Source organism: Antechinus flavipes, chromosome 5 (genome assembly GCF_016432865.1).
Source record: "Antechinus flavipes isolate AdamAnt ecotype Samford, QLD, Australia chromosome 5, AdamAnt_v2, whole genome shotgun sequence".
Taxonomy (NCBI): Eukaryota; Metazoa; Chordata; class Mammalia; order Dasyuromorphia; family Dasyuridae; genus Antechinus; species Antechinus flavipes.
The window spans coordinates 172,526,462-172,551,880 of NC_067402.1; the positions used below are offsets into that span (position 1 = coordinate 172,526,462).

Here is a 25,419-nt window from a genome sequence, read left to right on the forward strand (position 1 = left end):
AGAAAGGTTTAATTCTTTGTTGCCTCTACTAATGTGCAGAAAATGGAATGGGCATGAAGCCTAATATGTTTTGAAGATAAACCTGCAGGTGTAAGTAGAATTAGGAGGGAAAAAAATATGATTCTCAAACCCTTACAATTTTGTATGTGTCCCCACTACTTTATTAAAAAAATATTCTCCAAGATCATTAATGAACTTGCTGGCAAATTCCATGGTTATGACAAAAATGCAAATTTCACTGGTATCTTTTTTTTTTTTTTAATATCCCAGTAACTTCAAATTTTTTCTTAGATTGAATCTTATCTAGGATTAAGCAAAAACATCCAAAACAGTAATTGAATCTAACAGTGTATACATTATTCTGCCCTGTTAAGTCCTCTGCTTCTCTGTTTTTAAGGAAAAATAACATTTATTTGTTCTCTTTCAATTACTTAGGCTTCAACTCCCTTTTTTGGGCAATTCTGTCATTTACCTGGTAGCAGTACTATATTCTCTTAGGTCTTTCTCTTTTTGTCTTAGCTCCTTGCCATTTCTATGAGGCTAGAATCCTTCCAGGATAACCTGATATTGAAGATCACTTCCCTTCCTTTCCTACTTTTCCTGCTTGGGATGCCCAGACCCCATTGAACTGTTTCTAGCTCAAACAGCTTGGAAGCTTGTGCCTTTCTCTATTCCACCACCATATCTTACCATTCACCCTGCTATCTCTTCATAAAGTCTTCCAGGATTTACCATCTGCCCTGCCAACTCTTAGCACTCTCCTCTAGTCAGCAGCTGATCCTTAGTATTGCCAGGCTTTTCAATCTGCCCTGGAGCTGAAATATCTTAGATAATACTTACTCTAACTCAGTGGTTCTCAAAATATGGAGCAGGGATCCTTAAACTTTTAAAATAGGGGGCCAGTTCACTATCCCTTAGACTGTTGGAGGGCTGGACTATAGTAAAAGCAAAAACTTTGTTTTGTGGGCCTTTAAATAAAGAAACTTCATAGCCCTGGGTGAGGGGGTTAAACGTCTTCAGCTGCCACATCTGGCTCACGGCCGTAGTTTAAGGACCCCTGGAGACTTTAGAGAATCCTGGGGATCTCTGAAACCCTTTTAGAGGGTCTATAAATTCAAAAATAGTTTTTATTTCCAATATGGTAAATGTCTATAATATAATCCAGATAAAGAAAACCTCTTTGGAGAGATTCTCAATAATTTTTAATAGGATAAAGATAATGAAAACAAAATTTTGAGAACCACTGCTCTAACTATAGTTAAAGTGTGTGTTTGAGATTAGGGACTATTAAGCTTGTGCTATTTGTATCTTCTGTGCTTATCACTGAGTATACCATTTTGGACTCTTCTACCTGCAGTCTCTTTTGCATATGACACCACACTCTAAATCCCCCTCCAATCACTACCGATTGAAGCTATGTTAGAGTACAAGAGTGATACAATCAGAAATGTGCTTCAGCAAAATCTCTTTGGCATGATTGTGGAAGATATGTTGGAGAGGGGGAGAAACTTGAGGCAAAGAGACCAATTTTTAATAGACTAGGGAAGATCTGATGAAAGCCTAAATTAGAGTAATGGCTATGTGAGAGGATACAAGTAATATTGTGAGGGAAAATGAATCAATAGATATGTGTTAAAGGAGAATGAGGAGTAAAGGATGGCTCTGAGGATGTGAACTTGAGTGCCTTGAAGAATAGTGGTTCCCTTAATAGAAATAAAAGAAATTTGGAAGGAGATGGTCTTGGAGAGAAAAATAATGAACTCTATTTGGGATAGATATATTGAGTTTGAAATGCCTGCAATACATTCAATTCAAGATGTGGAAATGGAGCTCAAGAGAACCAGGACTGGATAGTAAATTTGGGAATTATCTGCACAGAGAGGCTAACCGAACTCATGGGAACTGATGAGGACACCAAGAGAGTGTAGAGAGAGAAGAGAATATATCTTGTAATACCCTCACATAAGGATGATAACCCAGCAAAATAGAATGAGGAGTTGCCAAACAAGTTGGAAGAGAACCACAAATGACTGTTTCATAAAAATACAAAGAGAAAAGACTACCTAAGAGATGTGAAGAGTCTCAAATCCTAAAGAGAGGTCAAAGAGGATAAGGACTGAGGAAAGGCCATCAGATTTGTCAATTACAAGCTGAAATTATGTTTATTATATATATACATAATAATTATATTATTATAATATATATATATATAATTATAATACTTTGGAGAGAACAGTTTCAGCTAAATGATAGAAGTCAGAAGCTAAAATGGAAGGGATTGAAAAGTGAATAACAATGATTGAACAAATTATGGTATATGAATGTGATGGACCACTTTTGTGTTATAAAAAATGATGAAGGGGATGATTTCAAAAAAGCCTGAGAGACCTTTATGAGTTGATGCAAAGTGAACTGACCAGAATTAGAAGAAAAAATTATACAGAAATAGCAAGATTGTAAAAATAATCCATGATCCACTACAATTTCAAACAATTCTTAATGAAAAAAAAAATGCTATAAACTCCAGATAGAGAAATGATGGACTCAAAGAGCATAGATAGAAGCACACTTTTTTCTCTTCATCTTTTTTTTTCTTTTATAACATGAATAATGTAAAAATATATTTTGTATGGCTTCATTTATACAGAAGGGTATTTTAATTCTTGCCTTCTCAAGGAGAAAGAAAGAAAAAAATGAGTAAGAGGAGAGAAAGTATGCAGTAGATGAGACTTATTCAGGCATGGATTGAACTACATGGCCACTGAATTCCATTCTAACTCTAAAATTCTATGACACTATAAAATAATGCAAAACAAATAAAGCAGAACCAGAAAAAAATATTCTACTATATAACCATAAAAGGGAAATGAATGGTAAGAAGTGGACAAAAAATTCTGATATAAACTTTAAGAGTGACAAAAATGTTATGACATTTAAAGTACTGAAATTATTTTTTTAAGTAAATAATTACAAAGCAAGTTCAATTAGTTGTATCAATATTTCCTCATATTCAATCACTACCAAAATTTACTGACTTAATTTAAATTGAGAAAATACTCCAGTCTTTACTTGAGTTACCAGCTTAAACTATTACTAAGATCATGGAATAATACAATACTCACATTCAAAGAAACAGCAGCAGGACCAGTCTAGATATTTTTTCTAGAAGCATGCAGAACCCATTTCTAATGTTAAAATTCAGTCAGGAAATAGACTGGAAGAATAAGCAAACTAAAAAGAAAATCCCAAAGGAATCCCATCATAAAAAAACTGTTGTGGTGAAAGATACTCAAGACACAAAATCCAGTGGTCCTTTTTGTAGTGGTAAGGAAGCAGAAATTGAATGGATGCCCCTCAATTGGGAAATGGTTGACTAAGTTATGGTATATGAATGTAATGGAATATTATTGTTTTATAAGAAATGATGAGCAGGCTGATTTCAGAAAAACCCGGAAAGACTCACATGAATTGATACTGATTGAAGTAGAACCAAAAGAATATTGTACACAGGAATAAGAAAATTATAGGATGATCAACTCTGATGGATGTGCCTCTTTTCAACAATGAGGTGATTTGAGCTAATTCTAATAGACTTGAGATGGAAACAGCCATCCCCATCCAGAGAGAGAACTATGGATGATTCACTCTGAATTTATCATAATTATAAGTACTTTAACTTACCTTTATTTTCTTGCTGCAATTCTCTGATTTGTCTGTTTTCTTGCTGAATTCCCATAACTAATGTAGATCGTGGCCGGTGTCTTGCAACTTCATTAAGTTCTTGAATTTCTTCTTGATACTAATTGTAAAAGTTGAAGAAGAAAAATAATTTCACAAAAGAAATATTTTATTAAAAAAAAGTTAGAACCTAATTTTTTTCTGTCCATTACTATTTCTTACAAATCAATAAGCATCTTACTCTTTGAATGGCCTTTTTGGGGAGAGTGAGAACAGTAAATGAGGAGGTCATGAGCTATGATTTTACTGGCATTTAGGAACTCCTGGTGAAATTTTCCTTCTCTCTAAAAATATAAAAAGCTGTCTTGTGCACTGAGAGATTAATTTCCTTGCCCATGGTTATAAGATTAGCATATGTTTAAGGCAAGACTAGATAGAACCTAGGTTTTTTAGAAGTTAAATGCTAGCCTTGTATCCACTATAGGACAAATCCTCTGTGGAATGTTTCTATAATTCATGCTAATGAGACAAAATTCTCTTGGTTCTTTTTTTATACAATTATTATTGCTAAGTGGAGTAGGTAGAGAAATGTATTAACCATTTCACAAAATTACAGCAACAAACTGTAAATGTTAGTCTGTTGTACTAATTCCAGTTTGTTAGAAGCTATTATACTACATGACCATCTTTATGTATTCTTGATATGTATTCTCTAGTAAATTTCTCTATTCTACATCTTCTCTACTAAATTTCTGAAGAGTAAACTGTATTTTTATTTTTGACTTACATTAAGAAATCAGAGTGGCATTCCTGAAAATTTTCCAAAGCCTTCAAAGGAAAGCTTTTGACCTATCTTCAAAGTATATTGAGAATTACAATTCATCACTTACGTTATTTTGCAGCACTTTTTTGGACAATGACATCAGTCTATTATTGGGGTGATGTGATTTCATTTGATTACTGGGGACAAAGGAAAAAATTTCCAAGCCATTAATGAGCTCAATTCTTTAAGGACTGCTCCTGGAACTCTATTTGGAAATTTGCTGTTAGTGGAGCCGAGCTGCAAAATTATATATTTGCAAAAATATATATTTGATCTTACATGATATTAAAATCTGAAAATGTCAATGCTGAGATTTTATAAAATGAGGATTTCCTCCTTTTAAAATTCTATAACCAGAGAATTGAATCAAATTTATAATAAATAAGAGCAATTCCCAAAATGGCAGTAAAAGGATATAAACAGGTTGGTTTAAAAAAAAGAAATCAAAGCTATCAAATTATATGAAAACGCTCTAAATCACTAATAGTCAAAGAAATGAAAATCAGAAGAACTCCAAGATACTACGTTACATCTATCAGATGTTAAGAAGATAAAAAAAGGAAAATGACAATTGCTGAAAGAGAGATGGGGGAAAAAAGGTACACTATTACACAGTTGGTAGAGTTGTAAACTGGTCCTACCCTTCTGGAGTACAATTTGGAACTATAGCTGAAAAGCTATAAACCGTGCATATTTTTTGAACCAGCAATACTGCTTATTATGTCTACAGTACAAGGAAATCAAAGAAAAAAAGGACCTGTAAGTGCAAAAACACTAAAGTTACTCTTTGTTGTAGAAAAGAAACATTGGAAACTGAGGGGATGTGCATCAACTAACTGGTGAGTGGGTCTAACAAATTATGGTATGTGGATGTGATAGAATATTACTATGTTGTATTAAAAAAATTTTTTTTTTTTCAGAAAAACCTGGGAAGACTTACATGAAATAGTGGAGAATGTTGAGTACAACCAGGAGAAAAATGTGCACAGAAACAGCCAGGACTGTAGCTCTGATCAATGCAATGATCCATGACAAATCCAGAGGACTCATGATGAAAAATACTATCTACTTACAAACACAAAATGGACTCAAGAGTGCAAACTGAAACATATTTTTTTTCTCGCTTAAAATTCTTGTTTTAATTCTACCTTCACCCCCACTCAGAACATGGCTAATGTGTGGAAATATGTTTTGAATGATTTCAAATGCCTAATGGATGTTCCAGGGTCAGCTAGATGGGCCTGAAGTCAGGAAAATCTGTGTTCACATCTAGCCTCACATACTTAATAATTGTGTAACCCTGGGCAATTCACTATACCCTATTTCCTTCATCTGTAAAATGATCTGGAAAAAGAAATGGCAAATTATCCAGTATCTTTGCCAAGAAAATCTCAAAAGGGAATCATGAAAAATCAGATATGGCAATAACAACAATTTCATGCCTTCTCTATGGGTGGGGAGGGACAGAGAAAGGAAGAAAAACTAGAACTGAAAATAAAAATAAAATTTTAAAAAAGGAAAAAGTTCCAAAACTTTAGAATTCTATGAATTGAACTTAATTAAAATTAACATGGGGATGATGCGTCTTTCATATTTGAGTTGGAACTCCAAAGGCTTGTTCCCATTTATACATATTGTTTAGATTCTATATAGTAATATAGAATAGTGATTATAGGTAGTATAGATTTATTTTTATGGATTGGCCTGGGAATCTACTATTTTGCCATGGGAAAATATACTCTTTATAATTTTTAAATGAACCTTTTGTAAGAAGACTGTTTCTTATTTGTATGGGAACAGTGAAAAGGTGAAGAACTTTTCCCAGGACAAAAGAATAACTATTAGGAAACATATTAGAACACTGAAGTATGTATTAAAATAATTTCTAGCACTGGAAATACTATCCCTCTGGCACATTACTAGTTGCAAACATCCTATATAAAATATGAGAAAATGTGCATGTATATTTGTAACATTTTAAGTGCATCCTACTTTAGAGCCCAGATTTCTAAAGAATCCATATCCTAGAGAGGCCTGCCAACAATGAAAAATTATAATAGTACCTCTTCTAACTGCATTTTTATTGACTACAAAAATGCACTGTTATGCAAAACTATTATTAAAAAGAATGATCTAATCACTCTTCATCATAAGCAGTATCAATTTCTCATACTTTCATAAAGGAATGTCAGCAGGAACAAAAATATATTATCTTGTCAAATTATAAAAGCATATAAGGTTATAATAGGAGGCAACATAGAAGATCTGATAAAAAGACCTCTGAAAGCTGAGGATTCTAGTTCACATATGGCGTCTGAAACTGACTGCCTATGTAAACTCACAGAAGGGAAGTCACTGAACTTCCCTACATTTCAGTTTCCTCTTCTATAAAATGAAGGATTTGAACTAGGTAGCTTTGAAAGTCACTTACCAGCTTTAATTATATGACGCTATAAACTTCATTTGGCAGAAAAAAAGTGTATGAAACTGAACTATAAGAAAAAAAGTGAGACTTTGTACCCAAATATATTAAAATTGAATATAAATATTAATTAAATGCTACGAGTTATATATGCCAATGTTTAAAATTGAGATCTTAATTTACAATGTCAAACTACTTTTAAGATCTAGGATTGCTAAGAAAGACTTTTACATTTCTAAATAAAAATGATTCTTTGCTCACAGGTCCTGGATATGACCCTATAGCTGTAGTTTGCCACTTCTACATCTAGAGAATTACAGATGCAAATAGGTTACTAACTAAGCAGCTCAAAACAAATCTAAAATGCCTTTTATAATGGCATTACTTCTTTTATAATGAAGTAATATAAAAAGATGTACAAACCTGTTTCATTGCTTCTACTCGTTTGTTGAGAGCTGTAGTTTGTTCAATCAGAGATTCTGCTGCATTGTCATGGTCTCTTAATCGTTCAACAAGTGCTTTAGCATCTGCAAGAGCTTTTTCAATTGTGCAGCTCATTTCTAAAGGATTGGGAATAACATTAAGTCAAATCAAGCTTGTGTTTTACAGTTGTTATATTATCTTACATAAAGTTAACATCAAACTTATTTTCATTTTTTGATTGACATTTAGTTATAGACTCTAAAACAATATCATAAGAAGAATTCATTCACTAGGGAAAAAAAAGCATCTCATGTGATAAATAATATCTTTGTTATTCTCTTTTAACCATATCTTTAGGTTTACTTTATAAAAACAAAAAAAACCCATCACTTATGGATTATAAAATGAAGGTGCAATACTATCTAGGACCAAAATATGTCCACTGAATCATTCTAAAACAACATACAGTAAACCTAACTGCAGCTCATTCCACCACCTACCTTCTCTGCCAATACTCACCTGTACAAAAGAAATTTGCTGGAAAAAGCCTTGAGAAACAGCCAGTGGGGACCAAGGTGAATGTACCTTATTTTATTCCAATGAATATTTCACAGCTGTACAGTCATTCTTTTATTCTGCTCTGATTTTAATATCACATTCTATGCAATAATTACTTCTAGCCTTTTCTTCCCACAACTACAATATTGCTTCCAGTCCTTCATTGAAGGAGTGTGGAGAGAAGGCAATCATTTGTCTGCTTTCCTCTTCCTAACTCAAAACCCCTCTGCACCATCAACTGTTCCTTACTTCATGACTTCTGTCTCTGTATATACCTTCCTTACCCTAATATTCTTCAATGATAAAGGACAAGAGCAAAACCTGAAGGAAGTTGTGGAGTTATGTCTTGACAGAGATTCACCAGACAGACATTTAAAGTGAAGTTAGGGGGAGGCATAAGCAAGATAACAGAATAGCAGAAAGAACTATATTAAGCTCTCCCTCAAAAAATTCTTTCTAAGAGATCTAGAAAACATACCAAGTTGAATCTGATCATGAAAACCAAGTTATAGTTAAGGTAAGAATCACAGGGAGTTTTTCCATCCCACAACAAAATAGGGAGACAAATAAATCCGTGGGCAATGATAACAGGAACTAAACTTGATCATTCTAGCACAGGGAGAAGGTCAGGGTAAGAGGTCCCAGATCTGGTACAGAGGGGTCTAACCTCATGAAGGGTATAAAACATCTACCAACTGGCAGTACTATTAACTACTACCCAACAAAAAAGTGATTCAGGCAATTCCAATAGACTTGAGATGGAAAAAATCATCCCCATTGAGAGAAAGAACTATGGAGACTGAATGTGGATTTTCACCTTTCTGCTGTTTGCTTTTTCTTTCTCATTTTTTTCCTTTTCTGATCTGATTTTTCTTGTCCAACATGATGAATATGGATATGTTTAGAAAAACTGTACGTGTTTAATGTATATTGGACTGCTTGCTGTCTTGGGAGGAGGGAGAAAAATTTGGAACACAAGGTTCTGCAAAGGTGAATGCTGGAAACTATTTTTGTATGCATTTGAAAAATAAAATACTATTAAAAAACCCAAAAGCAAACATAACCCCTTCAAATAGAATGCACCAAGCAGAAGCTAAAGACTCCATAAGACAATAAATTTAAAAAATACAATCAAAAGACTGAAAATAAACCAAGGTAAGCTAATTTAAGAATCACTGGACTACCTGAAAAAATGGCTAAAAGAGCCTCTCTCTCTCCCTTCTCCCCCCTTTATATATATCCTCTCCCCAATTAAAAAAAATTTTTTTTATTTAAAAGTTTTGAATTTTCAATTCTATCCCTTCCTTTCTCTTTATCCTGAGATGGTAAGCAATCAGATATAGGTTATACATGTGGAATTATGTAAAACATTTCCATAATAAGACATTTGTACAAGAAGATTTGAGTAAAAGAAAAAAAAAAGTTAAAAAATAGTGTTCCATTCTATATTCAATCAATATCAGTTCTTTCCCTGAAGGTGGATAGCATGCTTCATCATTCATCCTTTGAGATTGTCTTGGATCACTGTACTGCTGGTAAGAACTAAATTATTCACAATTCATCAAATAGTATTACAGCTACTGTGTGTAAGATGTTCTCTTATTATTGTTCACTACACTATGCATCAGTTCCTTTTAGTCTTTCCAGGTTTTTCTGAAATCATTCTGTCAATTTCACAATATTCCATTATAATGATATATCACAGTTTGTTTAGTTATTCCTCCATCACTGGGCATCCCTTTGATTTTCAATTGTTATCCACCACAAAGAGTTACTATAAATATTTTTGTACAAGATCCTTTTCCCTTTTTTTGGACATCTTTAGGATACAGACCTTGTAATGGTATTGCTGGATCAATGGATATGGCACAGTTATATAGACCTTTGAGTATAGTTCCAAATTGCTCTCCAGAAAGATTGGATCAATCCACAACTACACAAGCAATACATTAATGTTCTAGTTTTCCTACTTTCTCTTCAACAATAGCTTTTTCCTTTTTTGTCATATTAGTCACTCTGAGGAATGAGGTAGTACCTCAGAGGTGTTTTACTGCACATTTCTTTGCTCCATAGTGATTTACAGCATTTTTTAAAAAAATGTGAGTGTCTAGGTGGCTTTGTCTGAAAACTTCCTGTTCATATTCTTTGACGATTTATCAATTAGGAAATGACTTATGTTCCTAATATATCTGAGAAATTAAACCTTTATCAGGGATTCTTGTTGCAACCCTTCCCCTCCACATTTTCTGCTTCCCTTATAATATTGGTTGCACTGGTTTTGTTTGTGCAACAACTTTTTTATTTTATTATATATAATCAAAATAATATATTTTATGATACTCTCTATTATCTTCTTTGGTTCTAAATTCTTCCTTTATCCATAAATCTGACAGATAAACTATTTCACACTCTCTTAATTTGCTTATGTTATTACCTTTTATATGTTAATCATATACCCATTTTGACCATTATCTTGGTACAATGGTTTAAGATATTGGTCTGTGCCTATTTTCTACCATTTTGTAGGGCTATACTTACATGGTTCAAGGTTACCAATAACTTCAAACTAATAAATCCAATGGTATTTTTTCTCAGATTTCATTCTTCTTAGCAACTTTGATCCTTTGGACACATTCTTCTTGTGTTGCTTTGTTTTAGTTCATATACGTCTCTGATTCATTTCCTTCAATGTACTTTGCTGAATCATCATTTATGTCTTGCTCAATAAATATGGGTATCCATGGCTCTGACAAGAACACTTCTCTCTACACATTCTCTGCAGAACTTTTCAGTCCCAGTGGGACCAATTATCTTAATGCAGTTGACTCTCAAATTTCCCTCAGCCACCTAGCTCTTCAATCTTTTCCATGATCCAGATTGAACTGATTGCCATTGTGTAGATTTTGACTCCACAAAATCTTCTCCAAACATCCTCTTCTCTGCTTGCAGAAGTACCCATTATTCTGAATCAGACTTTCATAATTCTTTGTTTGGACTACAGGAAACTACTGTAGCTTCCTAATTGATTCTCCTTTCTACTTTTTCTTTTAATATGCCTTTTCCCTAGCTATGAAGATAATCTTCCTAAGGCACAAATCCACCCATTGTTTAAATCCTTTCAGAAGAAACTAGAAACTCCTCAAACTATCATTTAAAGTTTTTGACAATCTTGTACACATCTTGGCAAACTTTTTTAGATCTATTTCATATCACTTCCCTTCATTCCAAAAAACTTAGTCTTCTGACTGTTTCTTCAACTTGGCATTCCATGCTTTTTCTTTCTGCCTTTGCACAGATTATCTACCAATGTGGAAATGTACTCTATTTACTCTGCCTTTTAGAATCTTTAGTCTCATCTAAAATTCCTTCTTGAAGTATTTACTTCATATGCCTCCCCCAATTATTTATGGGTTTTTTTTGCCACTCAAATTGTCTACTTTTTATTTAATTGTATGAATGCTATATTCTTACTACCTTCCTCTACCTTTCTGCTCCTATTCCCACTTAAGTCTCTGAAGACAGAAATTGGTTTTTTTGGAATCTGCTGAACTCATAATGCCTTGCATAGAATTAAAGCACTCAATAAATGTCTAAGTTATAAACTAGCTGTGTAGGTAAATCTAAGGAAAAGCAGTATAAAGTGATAGAAATTTTACTGTAAATGCTGGTAAAAATCAGTGACTAGAGAAATATAATAATAAGACTAGCTAATAAATAGCCAGGAAGTCTTCATGGATAGCTCCAAAGTCAGGAAGACCTGTCTCTAACACAAACAATGCCTGGCACAAGATATATAAATCACTTAACATCTCAGACTTCCAGGAAGCTCTCTAAATTGCATAACAGTTGTTGATCTGTATTAGAAGGAAGAATTTTCTTGATGGGAGTTCCCTATAACAAAATATTGATAAGTTTGATTTAAAAAAAAAGAATACTGTTTTGGGCTGAGCTAGACTCTAGCAAGTCATCTGGTAGTTAACATACAATAGTATAAAAAATATAGTATTTCTAGCACATATAACACTTTTTTTTTAAATAACTTTTTATTGATAGAACGCATGCCAGGGTAATTTTTACAGCATTATCCCTTGCATTCATTTCTGTTCCGATTTTACCCCTCCCTCCCTCCACCCCTTCCCCGAGATGGCAAGAGTCCTTTACATGTTGAATGGGTTGCAGTATATCCTTGATACAATATATGTGTGCAGAACCAAACAGTTTTCTTGTTGCACAGGGAGAATTGGATTCAGAAGGTATAAATAACCCGGGAGGAAAAACATAAATGCAAGCAGTTTATATTCATTTCCAGTGTTCTTTCTCTGGGTGTAGCTGCTTCTGTCCATCTTTGATCAATTAAGGCTCTCTTTATCGAAGAGGTCCACTTCCATCAGAATACATCCTCAAACAGTATCATTGTTGAGGTATATAATGATCTCCTGGTTCTGCTCATTTCACTCAGCATCAGTTCATATAAGTCTCGCCAGTCCTCTCTGTATTCATCCTGCTGGTCGTTCCTTACAGAACGATAATATTCCATAACGTTCATATACCACAATTTACTCAACCATTCTCCAATTGATGGACATCCTTTCATTTTCCAGCTTCTAGCCACTACAAACAGGGCTGCCACAAACATTTTGGCACATACAGGTCCCTTTCTTTTCTTTAGTATCTCTTTGGGGTATAAGCCCAGTAGAAACACTGCTGGATCAAAGGGTATGCACAGCTTGATAACTTTTTGAGCATAGTTCCAAATTGCTCTCCAGAATGGCTGGATGTAGCACATATAACACTAACAAAGAGATTTATTTCATCATAGCAGGGGGGGATATTCAACAAAGGAATGCAGATCCTCTTGTTTCTGAGATGCTCATAGTGGTCTACCAGTTAAGCATCAGAGAGGCTGAAATTCCTATAGCTTTTTGTACTCAGGTGAATAGGAAGTGACTCCACTGACCAGTCCTTAGTTTTTTGAGGCAATTAAATCTTGAGGATGTTTTAAAACCTTTTAAGGAAAAGACACGAGCTGTGGTAGGTGCTACTCATACCGTATGTAGAGCACCCTGCAAACTTTAAAGCAATTTATATATTATTATTATTTTGGATAGATATATTATGAATGAAAAATCAGCAACAAAAAAACACAGTTCCACTATATTGTAAAAAATGACATGTGAAGTGATATAAAATTGCTTTACTTGGACACTTAGTTGCAAATTCTAACCTGACTGCTGTCTGCCTTCCTCCCTCCCCCCCAATAAGATCTCTGAATTTATTTCTGAAGTGGATACTCTTTTTACCTCTCATTAAATCTTGCCTATATTACAGTTATGTTATTTTCCAGTCTAGCCTCTAAACTCAAGGACAGAGAATATGGTTAATTTACTTTCATAGCCCATAAAGAACCTAGTAGTATGTTTTGAGCACAGTAATTTTTCAACAGATATTTCTTCAATGAGTGCATTCTGAATAGCAAGATTTACTGTTGACAACCAAGTCATCATTAACATACTTCTTCGACCAACATTATGTTGAGTGCTGAAGAATAAAATGTATTTGATCCCCCTCCCCCAAAAAAGTGCAAACACTGAAAGGAACTGTGGATTATAAGAAATATAAGTGATTTAAAAAAAAAGAAATCACAATATACTATAATTTCTAAAATTGGCTTGAGATGGGCAATTTTAGAAAAATGAAATATTTCAAATCAAATGTTTAACTACTTAGAGACTTCTAAAAATGACTTATTTAATTTTAATAGGGTCTTCAGTACCCCATAAAAACTCAAATCCCAAGAGCAAGATTAGTTGTACAATTTTAGTTGTATCTGACTATTTGTAACCCTATTTGGGATTTTCTTAGCAAAGACAACCAGAAGGGTTTGCCATTTCCTACACCAGCTCATTTTACAAGATGAGGAAACTGAGGCAAATAGGATGATGTCCCTGGTCCAGGGTAACATAGATATTAAGTGCCCGAAGTCAGATTTGAACTCAGGGAGATGAGTCTTCCTGACTCTGGCAAAGCACTCTACTTTTTGTTCCATCTAATTTCAGCTATTTTCAAAATAAGGGTTTACTAATTAAGTCCCTTAACCACCACTACATTAGATCACTCTAGTTTTGACTGGGAGAAAGGAAAGGCCAAGTAAAAATGTCAAGATGTTCTTTCCTTAGATTATTTGCCTATTAGGGTATTTTTTTTTTAAAGTAAAGAACAAAAACAAAACGCTATACTAATATCTGACATGTATACAGCAGCTTAAGGTTGACAAAGAATTTTATGAGCATTATTTCATTTGATGAACCATATTTTTAGGGCAGTCAAAGAAAGCAAGAGGTATAGCAGAAAGGTGAACAGAAAAAGGGGGTGTTAAATTTAATATCTTCCTAAAATAAATTATATAATGAAAATTCTTAACTTTATATATCATCTTTTGAATGTTTTTTATACTAAAATAGCTGTTGACCGATTAAGAAAATTTCAATTAAAAAAGGAAAGCTCAGAAGTTTTTCAAGCTAACATTTGTATGTCTAATAGGCACATAATCCACTTAAATATGCTGGCAACTATTTTAAATATCATTCTCTTTGTTAGTCTCATGAGTTTCTCTTCAAAATTTGTGATCAAGCAGGATGATTTCAGAAAGGCCTGGAGTGACTTACATGAACTGATGCTGAGTGAAATGAGCAGGACCAGGGGATCATTATATACTTCAACAACAATACTATATGATGATCAACTCTGATGGACGTGGCCCTCATACTACATAACAATAAAAATTTAAAAACCTTTTATTTAGGGAAGAGAATTGAGTAAGAACTTTATCTGAATAGTTTAATGCTTCAGAAAAAAAAAAAGCTTAGAGAGGTACAGAAACCATTACCACTTTGCATATTCACTTCCTGTAAAGTGAAACCATAAAACATTAAAGTGCTACATGTACAGTGTTTTTTATTGGACAAGATGTATTATTTCATCAATATGTTAGTCTTTACACCAAAGTATATCAGTAAGAAGACTGAAACTTAAAATCTTGAAAGAGTTGCCTGGGGCACTGAGAAGTGAAGTAACTTAAAAGAAGTTCCAGAAACTACTATGTATCAAAAGCCAGAGCTTGAACTAAATCTTTCAGATACCAAGTCTGGTGCCTGTAGTTTCACCTCCATATCGCTTCTTAAAAAATAAAATACATTTGCCTTCTTTAGAACTAAGCAATAAAATACTATTTCATAACAAACCATTGGGAGAGCAAAGAGGTAAAGATTGACAAATTCTTAGGAAAGTTTGTATTAAGATAACTATCTCAATTTATTTTTATTTTAAACAACTAATTTGTGGGGATCCATCCCCAGAACTCCTTGTCATGAGTATGAATAACAAATTTTTTTAAAGGGAAAGTTGTTTTTGCATTAGTCATATAGTTTCCCATCTACCTTATAGCCTAATGACACGCACAATGACATTTTTGGCAGAGGCTTCAGTACATTCTGTTTCTGATAAAAGAGAACATAACACCCACTCTCAATAGTAATTGCCAGCTACTTAGTTTTCCTATTTGATTAAGAAGAATTTACAGATCAAAATCCTGTCCTTTTTTTTCTTTCTTTAATCCACTGTCCATTAGAGAAAAACTTAGTGAATATTGATTAAGTTAGAAGTAACTATTTTCTTTTAAAACTATTCAGTTATGGTTATTAAAAATTTCTCTAAAAACAGTGAAGACTGTGCTCTTCTTATTTAATCTTTTTATCTCCCTCAAAATCTAGCAAAGTGACTTGCAAATGGCAGGCATTTAATGTTTATTCAAAGAATTTAATCACTGAAACTCTGCTATACACAAAGGCCCAAGAAGAAAAAAGCTAACATAATCTCACCCTTTATGCTTGTTGAAGGAGGAGAAATATCAGAACAATTTACCATCAACATTTGATTATCAAGACAAATATGATTCTGTGTCTATAATGTGTGAATTGATTCTATGATTGTTCTGGGACTTTCTCTTCTATAAAATGAAAGGTTTATATTACAAGATTTCTAAGGTTCTTTCTTGTCCTAAATTCTATTTAACTCTAAGAAGTCTCTTGATTCTAACTCTCTTTCAACTATATGTGAATCTTGTTCCTTTCTCTTAAAGATACCAATGGAAAGTGTCACACGCAGTACAGTGAAATATCCTAAATCTCATCATTAGGATTTCTTTAGTTAGTATAATGGAAAAGGTACTGGTTCTACAGTCAAAAGAGACCTAGTTGTTTAAATTCCAACTAGGATAATTAGCTGTGTGACTATGATTTAACTGCTCAGATCCTGTTTTCTCAGTGGTGTCAAATGAAAATAGTGATAGTACTATTTCATAAGGCTGTTGTGACTAAATAGTTACTATATAGTATCTTAAGAGACCACACAGTTTAGCCTCTCATCTGAAGAGATTAAGTTACTCAGTCATAAAGATGGTGAGGGACAAAATAAGATTTGAATTAAGCTTTTAAAGCTCTTCATAGTCTGTTTTTTTCCTACCTTTCCAGTCAAACTTACTCCAGGACCTCCCAGGTACTGTTTGATCCAATGATATTGGACTCTGAGATGCTCCAGAGACAGACTCTTTTCCATGCTTGGAAAGCTTTCCTTTCTCATCTCAGTTTTCTGGCTTCCTTCAAGATTAAACTCCCTTCTCTTGGAAAAAGACTTTGCCAGTCCTCTTTGTCTTTGTGCCTTCCCTCTGAGATTAGTTCCAACTTACTCAGTATGTATGGCTTGTATATAATTGTTTGCCTATTTTTTTTTCCCTATTAGGCTCTCAGCTTCATGAAGGCAGGGGCTATTTTTTGCCTTTATATTTCAAGCACTCCAAGCAGTGCATGTAGTGTGACATTTAGGGGGCAATTAAATGCTTCACTTGATCCTAGATCCTCAGACTCTCAATCTAGTCCTCTTTACAATTAAATTAAATTGAACAGATATTTATTAAGCAATAGCCAGGTGAGTGAGTCTGCTCCTCACTCCAAACCCTGCTCCATTCAGCCACTAAAGGGATTTCCTAAAACACACATCTGATCATGCCACCCTCCTACTCTGTAAACTTCAGTAGCTTTCTATTGTCTCTAGGAGTAAATACAAAAAAAATTGGGGGGGGGGGTAATTCAAATACCTTTGAAAACCCCTTCCTATCTTGTCAGCTTTTCTTCCTGATTCAACTACTGACCTCCCTGACTTTCTTTAAGAGCTAATTAAAATCTCACCTGTACACGAAGACTTCTCTAACCTCTGTTATTCCGGTGCTTTTCCGCTTTTAATAATTTCCTACTTATCACGTATATGGCTTGTTTTGTGTATATTTGCTTGCATCCTATTTCCCCTATAGACTGTAAGGCTGTCTTTGGCCTCTTCTGGTACTCCCAGCACTTAGTACAGAAAATAAATGTTTCCTAAACATTGGTATCTTTAAATGTTGTGTGCCAGGCATTATGCTACTGATCCATGGAGAAAAGTTGACAAAATTAATCTTGTACCAAAAATTTTAAAGTTAACAAGCCATTGATGAAGTGTCTGCTATGTATCGGGGACTGTGCAGGTAACTCACTGGAAAAGTGAAGTTGACCAGGGACAATATTTATCTTGTATCAAAGTCAGCTGGCTACTTGAGAAGGCACTGTGCTGAATCCGGAGTCACGATCCAAGCGCTCTTCGGGTTACCCGGGCATCCAATACCCTGACTGAGTTGAGTGTATGTATACTTTAATAATGACGGTTACACCGTTCTACATTCGTTACACATACATTTTTTTTCTTTTTCCAGTATCTGTCAGCAGCTGCGCACCTGCCTTACCGGGAGAACCTGGGGAGGAGTGGTGATCTCTGACACGGTTAGGGCTCGGACCCAGGAGCCCAAGGGGGGACCCCCAGGCCTCTCCTCTCCTCTCCCCTGGGCCCAGGAGCGGCTCAGAGACGGCGGCAGCTCCGGGACCGGGGGAGAGGAGGAAAGAAAAGGCCCAGGAAGACGAATGAGGCGCTGATTAGTGTCCCTCCAAACCCAAGCCTGGAAGGGCCGTAGCCACCCGCGAGGACCAGTACTTACTCTCCTTCTCGGCTGCAGCCGCCGCCTACACCTCCGGGTCGGGCTGTGGGCGGGTTTTGCCGGCGAGGCCCCGGTTGCCCCCGGAGGGCCCGGCTCCACTCCTCCCTACCCAGCCGCAGCTCGGGGTTAGGTCTCCTCAGCAGGTGACCGCAGAGTCGGGCAGAGACAGCAGCGAGAGGAGGCGGCCGGATCCACCCCCCATCTCGGAGTGGGGGGCGGGCTGCTCACATAACCTCCCGAGCCTGAGAAGCAGGGGAGGTGGGGAGGGACGAGAGGTGCGAGAGAAGCCTCGCGAGACTTCTTTACCCCTTTCCTTTTCCCCTTTTGGATAGTAGCGCGGAAATTTGACCGGTGACACTCTTGGACTACTCCCGCGAGAGGCACAGAACGGTTCACCCCTCCTCTTTCTTTTCTCCACTTCCTCCCTCCCTCCCTCTCGCTCTTCTCGGGCTCTCGGTGAGTCTCGCGAGCGTTGTCAGGAGAACCTAAGCAGGGCCAAGAGAGAACAGGCGAAGGGGGGGCCTTCTGCGCTCTGGGGGCCGGATGCGTTTTAGCCGGTGCTGCGGTTCGTGCTGCAAGGCTAGCGAGGGTGCCCCGACGGCCCAGACCATCCACTCCAAGGGGTGACTAGGGGTCTCAGTCGGGGAGAAAGCCCTTAAAGGCCGAGACTTTTTTTTCCCTCCCTGTCTCCGCCCCCTTTCGGTATTTCGTGGCCTGGGCTTCCTGACCACCGAGGGGGAGGGGAGCTCGACGGGAGCCGGGGGGCGGAGCTAAGGGAAAGCCGAACGTGAGGGGCGGGAATTAGACCAGCTGCGCACGCGCGCCGCGCGAATGTGTTTGTGTTTTTGCGTGTGTGTCTATGTATGTATGAAACTGGAAAGGGACCTGTGTGCAAGAAGATGAGTGAACATACGATGCTCTCCTCTCGGTGGTAGCAGACATTTTTGCCGACTGCTGACCCTTAGCAGCCTATTCCAGGAGAGCTTTGGTTCTAGCCTTTGACTCGTTTCCACAACAGGAGCAGGCATAAAAGTAAGCGAATCTCTATCCTGAAGTTTGTATCCTATCCACCTACTTCGCGGTTTTTCCTTCTGCTTTTCCTGGGTTCATTCTGTAAAAAACCCTTCTTGCATATATGTTCGATATGAAACTGAAATATTTGAAAGCAGAAAATGAAAATAGCATCTGAAAACAAATCCAAGTTGATTTTTTTTTTTTTTTGAAGAACCCTTCAGTTTCCTTGCTATAGGCTTTTCTAAGGTAGTCTGTTAAATCAATTTCAAATATACAGATTTTTTTTTAATTGAAAAAATTACCCATGATCAGAAAATCAGAACAACTGAGAACCTATTTTTATAGTAGTTCTTAGCAAATCACTTTTTTAAAAGTTGTTATATCAATTTGGCTGTGCAAGTCATTAGGTAGTTAACTTTTTAATTTTTTAGAAGCTGATTAATATATTTTGTTCTCTTCCAGACCTTATATTGTCATCTTGTTACCTGCTTTTTTGTTCATATCTTTGATCATCAGAAGTTGCAAAGAAAAAAAAAGGTCAAACTAGCTTAATTTTTCCATTTTTTAAAAAAATTCGAATGATTTTTCAAGAATAAAATCTGAAAGTATTAACCTTAAGTTTTTTATAAAAATTATAGGTAGATAATAGCAGCATAGTACTTTAAATTGATAAAACACTTATTTCATGAAACTCTGAAAATTATGGACTTCAATTCACATTCTTACTGGACCGCAGAAAAGTAATTTACTTTTTCTTAGTTTCAGATTCTTCAACTATAAAATAGAGATTATTAAGCTTTACCTCTCTCAAATTTCACAGAATAAAAGTTTCCTACCACTAAATCATTTGGCTGTACTCTGAGCTGCGGGGGTAGCTTTCTTCCCTCCTACATGTAGTGGCAATGTGGAATCCTCACTGGATCTCAGCTTTCTGCCCATGAGGGACCAGCAGACAGACTGCTGTCAGTCTGAGGATATCTAGTAGTCTTCCCTGGATTTAGGGCAGATCTATGAGGAGGATCCCAGCTTCACAAAAATGAAAGAAAAAAAATCTTGATTCCTCACCATCACCACCCCCTCTCCCTCCCCTCCCCCCCGGCAAATCTAGAAGACTGAGCAAGAGTTAATTATCAATGCTATAGGGAATTCATCATTTGATGATTCTTAAACTCATGAAATAACAGATTAGGTTAAAAAATAAAAAAGATCAACAAAACTATCTACCGTTCAGAATTCTTGTAGAAAAAAATACAAAGCAAATTGTAAATCCTTATAAAACTGCTAGAGAAATGCAAAGTAATACAAGCATTAAACTCATTTTACAGAAGAGAAATTGAGGTTCAGGAAGGTTAAGTGATTTGCATAGAATCATAGATCTCAAATCTTTTGACTATTAGACCATTGCAAATTGTAGAATGTTAAATATGGAGAGTTAATAATAATTGAATGTATTTTGAGCACATTATGATTTAGTGGTTAAAATATGCCCCAAAATGTTAAATTCCATGACAAATTTAGCCAAAAAGCTAATATAAAGATTAATTTTTCCAGTTGTAATAAAAGTTCAGTATAATGTGGCATATACCAAAAATTGAGACATATTTTGATCATAGTTGAAATATTGGCAAATTACATTTCTAACTTGTAAAGTGAATATTACTGAAGTCCTTTACCAAGTGTTCTTTAAAGAGAAATTAGATGCTAATCAGAATTTGTTTATATTTTTTAAAAGCTTTTCATCTAATATGTTTAATTTTACTTGCAGGTTTAAAAAAATGAAAATTTTTTCTGAGTCTCACAAAACGGTATTTGTTGTGGATCATTGTCCCTATATGGCAGAATCATGCCGACAACATGTAGAATTTGACATGTTGGTGAAAAATAGGACCCAAGGAATCATACCACTGGCACCCATATCTAAATCATTGTGGACTTGCTCAGTAGAATCCTCCATGGAATACTGCAGGATTATGTATGATATATTTCCTTTCAAAAAACTGGTGAGTATTTATTTGATATCTCAAATGTGCCAGCAATCATGAATTTGAAGTACACTATATTTGTGTATATGTATTTTAATTACATTTATATTGCTTTAGACCGAAAAGATCATAGTATTTCTTCTATTCAAGTTAGTATGAGAGTTATCTTTGAGATTAACATGTAACTCCACAATTAAGCCAAAAGAATTTGGCAATATTAGAAAAATTACATTCTAAAGAATATTAAGGGGTTACTATTTCATAATTCAGTTAGTTATGATCTTGTCATTTTAGATACTTATTTATTGAGTGCCTACTCTATACTAGGACTGTATTAGATACTAAGTATTCAGAGAAAAAAATGAAACCATGTTTAGTCTTAAGTTTTTATTCTTTTGGGGAGAAATTATTTGTACACCTAGATGTACATGTTTTGTGTACATCTGTACAAAACATGTACAGAGTAAAAGCAAAGTAATTTTAGAGGCGGAGAACCCTAACAATTGAAGGATTCAGGAAGGGCCTTCTTAGAAGGTAACAACTGAGTTGCTCTTGGAAAGAACCTAAATTGGATTTGAGGAGGGAGACTACTCCATGTGCTAAGGGATAACCTGTGCAAAGGTCTGGTCAAGAGTGATTCCATGGCTTGTAGGGGAAATAATAAGTAGACTGATTTGTTCTCTTTTAGTCACAAAATATTTAGTCAACATTTTTTGGTGACTTTGCTGTGGTAGGAAAAAAATTCATCAGCTGATGAATAGCCTTCTGGTGTTGAGCTTTTTTGTGCTTAGTTAAGCCATTCATCTATGAACAGACATAGTTGCTGGGACTCAGCTCAAAGTTTTTCTAGCTTGTGAGTAACACTAGAGCTTACACATTACAGTGAAAACCTTAGGATTATCTTTATACCATTAAGGGACATCATAGTAGGTCTTTAGTTAAAATATTTTTTTAAATTAGGATAATCTATTAGTTGAAAGTTGTTACAAAAATTGATAGTTATTTTCTGTTGAACTTTTCTTCATAATTCAGGATTACATCTTAAAAAATGTTAGCTTCATTATACAAAAGTGGATTTTTTTTTCCCTCTATTTGCTTTGTGTATATATTGGAGAAGAAGGAACCTTTCATGTCTTTAATTATTTGGCTGGGTTTCAGATTTCTTTTACTAACTTGTAGATTATAGAGTCTGACATAAAAATCTAATGTATATATTTTACTATTCTAAAGAAAGATATAAAGGAATTTTAGATTATCTGTGATTTTTTTTTTTTTTTAGTAGAGGAAGGGAATGAACTTGTGATTTCGTCAATATAGCAAACTGAGAAAACTTTCTGCACCAATGTCGATTGGCCATCATCATGAGGCAGACCCCAAGAAAGGGTATCAAAGAAATAAAAAACATTGTTTGGAGTCAGGGAAATCAGTCTGAGTATTTTGTAAATTGCCCAGGGAATAGCATATATATCAAAGGCAAGTAATCCAATCTAGAGAAACATTAAGAGAGGGAGCAGTGGTTGGTTTAAGAAGAGTTCCTTAGACTTATTAAAAGAAAAGAGTAGAAATTAGAGCACAGTTTAGGGAATGGGAAACAACACAGATACTAGCAAAATTGAACTGTTCTTGAATTATGAAGTTATATTTCCTAACTTGTTTCTTAACCATTTTCTTTCTTTCCATTTATATATGTAAGTACATACATATGCATATATCTATCTATGTCTTTAGCTATTTTTTTTTGTTTTATTGTTTTAATTTGTGATTTCATTTATGTGAAAATTTACCTCATTACTGTAGATTAGCAATTTATCTTTAGAGAGCTGACTAGGCTACTGGGAGGATAGTGACTGATAGCGGGTCACACAGCTTATATCTCAGAAGGATGACTTGAAAATAGATCTTCCTAATTTTAAGGCCAGCCTATAGCTATTTGGTTACACTATTATGCATGTATACATACGTTTTCCTGTGTGTATACATGTGTATAAGTAAAGTTATGCTTTCCACATTTCAACTTTACTCATTGAGGTTTTGAAATATCGCAGGTTGACATGAGAAATGGGAATTTATTTGGAAGTTTTGGGAAAGCCACAGACAATATGTAAAGGCCAGAAGACAACACAGAAAAAGTTTTCAGAAATGCATAAAATATCTGTATAGCATAATATCAATGCACATTTTACTTCAGGGGTCCTCAAACTTTTTAAATAGGGGGCCAGTTCACTGTCCCTCAGACTGTTGGAGGGCTGGACTATAGTAAAAAACAAAAACTTTGTTTTGTGGACCTTTAAATAAAGAAGCCCTGGGTGAGGGGGATAAACGTCCTCAGCTGCCGCATCTGGTCCGCGGGCCGTAGTTTGAGAACCCCTGTTTTACAATAAAGTACAACCCCATAAAAGGGAGAAAAAAAATTCAGATTTCTTCTCTGGTGTGAATGGAAGGCCCAAAATTTTAACCTGGATTTTCCAGATTGCAAGGGTGCTGCCCCAAAATGTAAAAAAAACACACGCGCGCGCGCGCACACACACACACACACACACACACACACCCTCTATAGGTATATCTATATTTGTATCTATCTTTCCTTTATATTTAGATTGAAGGAAATTCTTTATGTAACTACCATATAATTGTTTGGTAACTTTGCAAATCAGTCTTTGAACAAATATTTTGTGATTTGAGTGTAATTATTAAATACAACTTTGTAACCTTTTAGGTGAATTTCATTGTTAGTGACTCGGGACCTCATGTTTTAAATTCTTGGACTCAGGAAGACCAGAATTTGCAGGAGGTATGTTTAGTTTCTGAAATGTGATAACTTGAAAAGAAAACAAAACAATATTCAGGTAATTTAACGTTTTTTTAAATGAACAACTAGAATCCTGAAATCTTATAGAGTGTGCAGATTGAGTTTATTTCTCAAATATTTATTCTTTGTTTAACTTGGAAAAGTGCTAATTTTTAATATATTGAATCCTATTGTATTTTCATTATGAAAACTTTTTGCATGTGAGACAGATAAGACTTAAATACAGCACAAAATTGAAGGGCTTCATGTTAAAGTTTTAAAACATAGATGGAAATTCTCAAAAAAAAATTTTTCCATCACTGGTGGGGTTTTTTTGTTTTTGTTTTTGTTTTTTTATATCACAGAGAGTAACAGACAAGGAATATATATTGTCATAATTGTCTTGACATAAATGTTTTGAAACATATTGTTTAATATCTTAGAAATACTCCAATATGGAATTACTTACACTAATGATCATAAACATGTAAGGAATAACAGTTTATACTTTGCTATTGCCCTGACTCATTCTAAAGCCAAATAACTTTGATTCCTGATTAGGTGATGCTTCTAGGCTGTTGCACCCTTACTACTACTCACCCTACCTTACTCTTAAATATGTGCTTCTCCTGAGATATTGCTGTCATACACATCTCCCACATTTGAGTGACCCTGCTGTTGTGTGGCCAAGTCTCTATTTGTCACATTGTGTGTGTGTGTGTGTGTGTGTGTGTGTGTGTGTGTGTTACTTTTTTTCTTTTCTTTTTTTTGCCCGTTGGGTGTTCTATATACTAATAAAATTCATGCTCGCCCAAACTTTCTAGCTACCAATTTTCTGTATGCCATGACCCAGGTCTTTGGCTCTAAGGGAAGCTATGAAAGCAAATAGAACATGTATAACATAGAGTCATGGAATTTAAAGCTGTAAGGAATTTTAAAAGTAAAAATAGGTAATATATATACACTAAGCTTTTGTAAAGAACTTTTCTTATTCTTTTGTGCCCATGGGTTAAAAAATACTGGTATTATCTCTACTTTACAGGTGAGGTAACTGAGGTTCAGAGAACTTGAACCCTAAACTCACTTACCTCCAGATTTTTCCATTATATAATTTCCTCTGAATTTCAAGATAATTGAGATATTTTTGAGAATTTTCCCCCATTCTTCCCCTCCCTCAAGCAAATGTATACAACACCTCTTTTGGAAGCAGTTGTTTTTGAAAGTATAATGGCTGTGCTGCTGTGTGAGTAAATTTATAATACACATAAAACAGCATTCAGACTGTATTGCATGTAGAGAATGCTTAACTTTATGAATTCACTGATCATGGAAGTAGTATTTTATTTCAGGTTTTCTTCTTTCAGAGGAAAATAAGAAGAGTGCTTATATATTCCATTATCATATGAATTCAACAGGAAGATTGTGTGTGTGTAGGTCACATGTCAGCTTCTAACTTTGTCTTTTAGCCAACCAACACTGCTCTGTCTCTTTAATTACCAAATCCATTGTCTTTTCTAGTACTCACCTTAATTGATCTTTCTGGAGCATTTGGTGATGTTATCGCTTTCTCTTTGACACACTTCTCTAATTTTGGGGATACTGCAGTCTTCTATATTTCTTTTCTTAAATCATTATCTATGATCTTCCACTAGG

At 35.1% G+C, this 25,419-nt stretch overlaps 2 protein-coding genes across 6 annotated transcripts in view; one reads left to right on the forward strand and one right to left on the reverse strand.

Moving 5' to 3' along the window:
• FGFR1OP2 (FGFR1 oncogene partner 2) overlaps positions 1-18,196 on the reverse strand; it is a 38,563-nt gene extending 20,367 nt beyond the window's left edge. For 2 of the 4 annotated variants that reach the window (XM_051962196.1, XM_051962197.1), the window contains exons 1-3: positions 17,983-18,189; positions 7,347-7,483; positions 3,682-3,799 (exon numbers count right to left, since the gene is read on the reverse strand). In XM_051962196.1, the coding sequence (XP_051818156.1) occupies positions 3,682-3,799; positions 7,347-7,481 (253 nt within the window). In that variant the 5' untranslated portion in view covers positions 7,482-7,483; positions 17,983-18,189. Of the gene's footprint in view, positions 1-3,681; positions 3,800-7,346; positions 7,484-17,487; positions 17,584-17,982 lie in introns of those variants that run through there. The other 2 variants (XM_051962194.1, XM_051962195.1) reach the window with 2 other exon arrangements.
• A 299-nt stretch (positions 18,197-18,495) lies between these two features.
• The window catches only part of INTS13 (integrator complex subunit 13), a 31,996-nt gene continuing 25,072 nt past the window's right edge, over positions 18,496-25,419 (forward strand). The window contains exons 1-4 of one of the 2 annotated variants that reach the window (XM_051962193.1): positions 18,496-19,014; positions 19,459-19,533; positions 20,762-20,996; positions 23,695-23,769. In XM_051962193.1, the coding sequence (XP_051818153.1) occupies positions 20,772-20,996; positions 23,695-23,769 (300 nt within the window). In that variant the 5' untranslated portion in view covers positions 18,496-19,014; positions 19,459-19,533; positions 20,762-20,771. The remainder of the gene's footprint in view (positions 19,015-19,458; positions 19,534-20,761; positions 20,997-23,694; positions 23,770-25,419) is intronic. The other variant, XM_051962192.1, reaches the window with a different exon arrangement.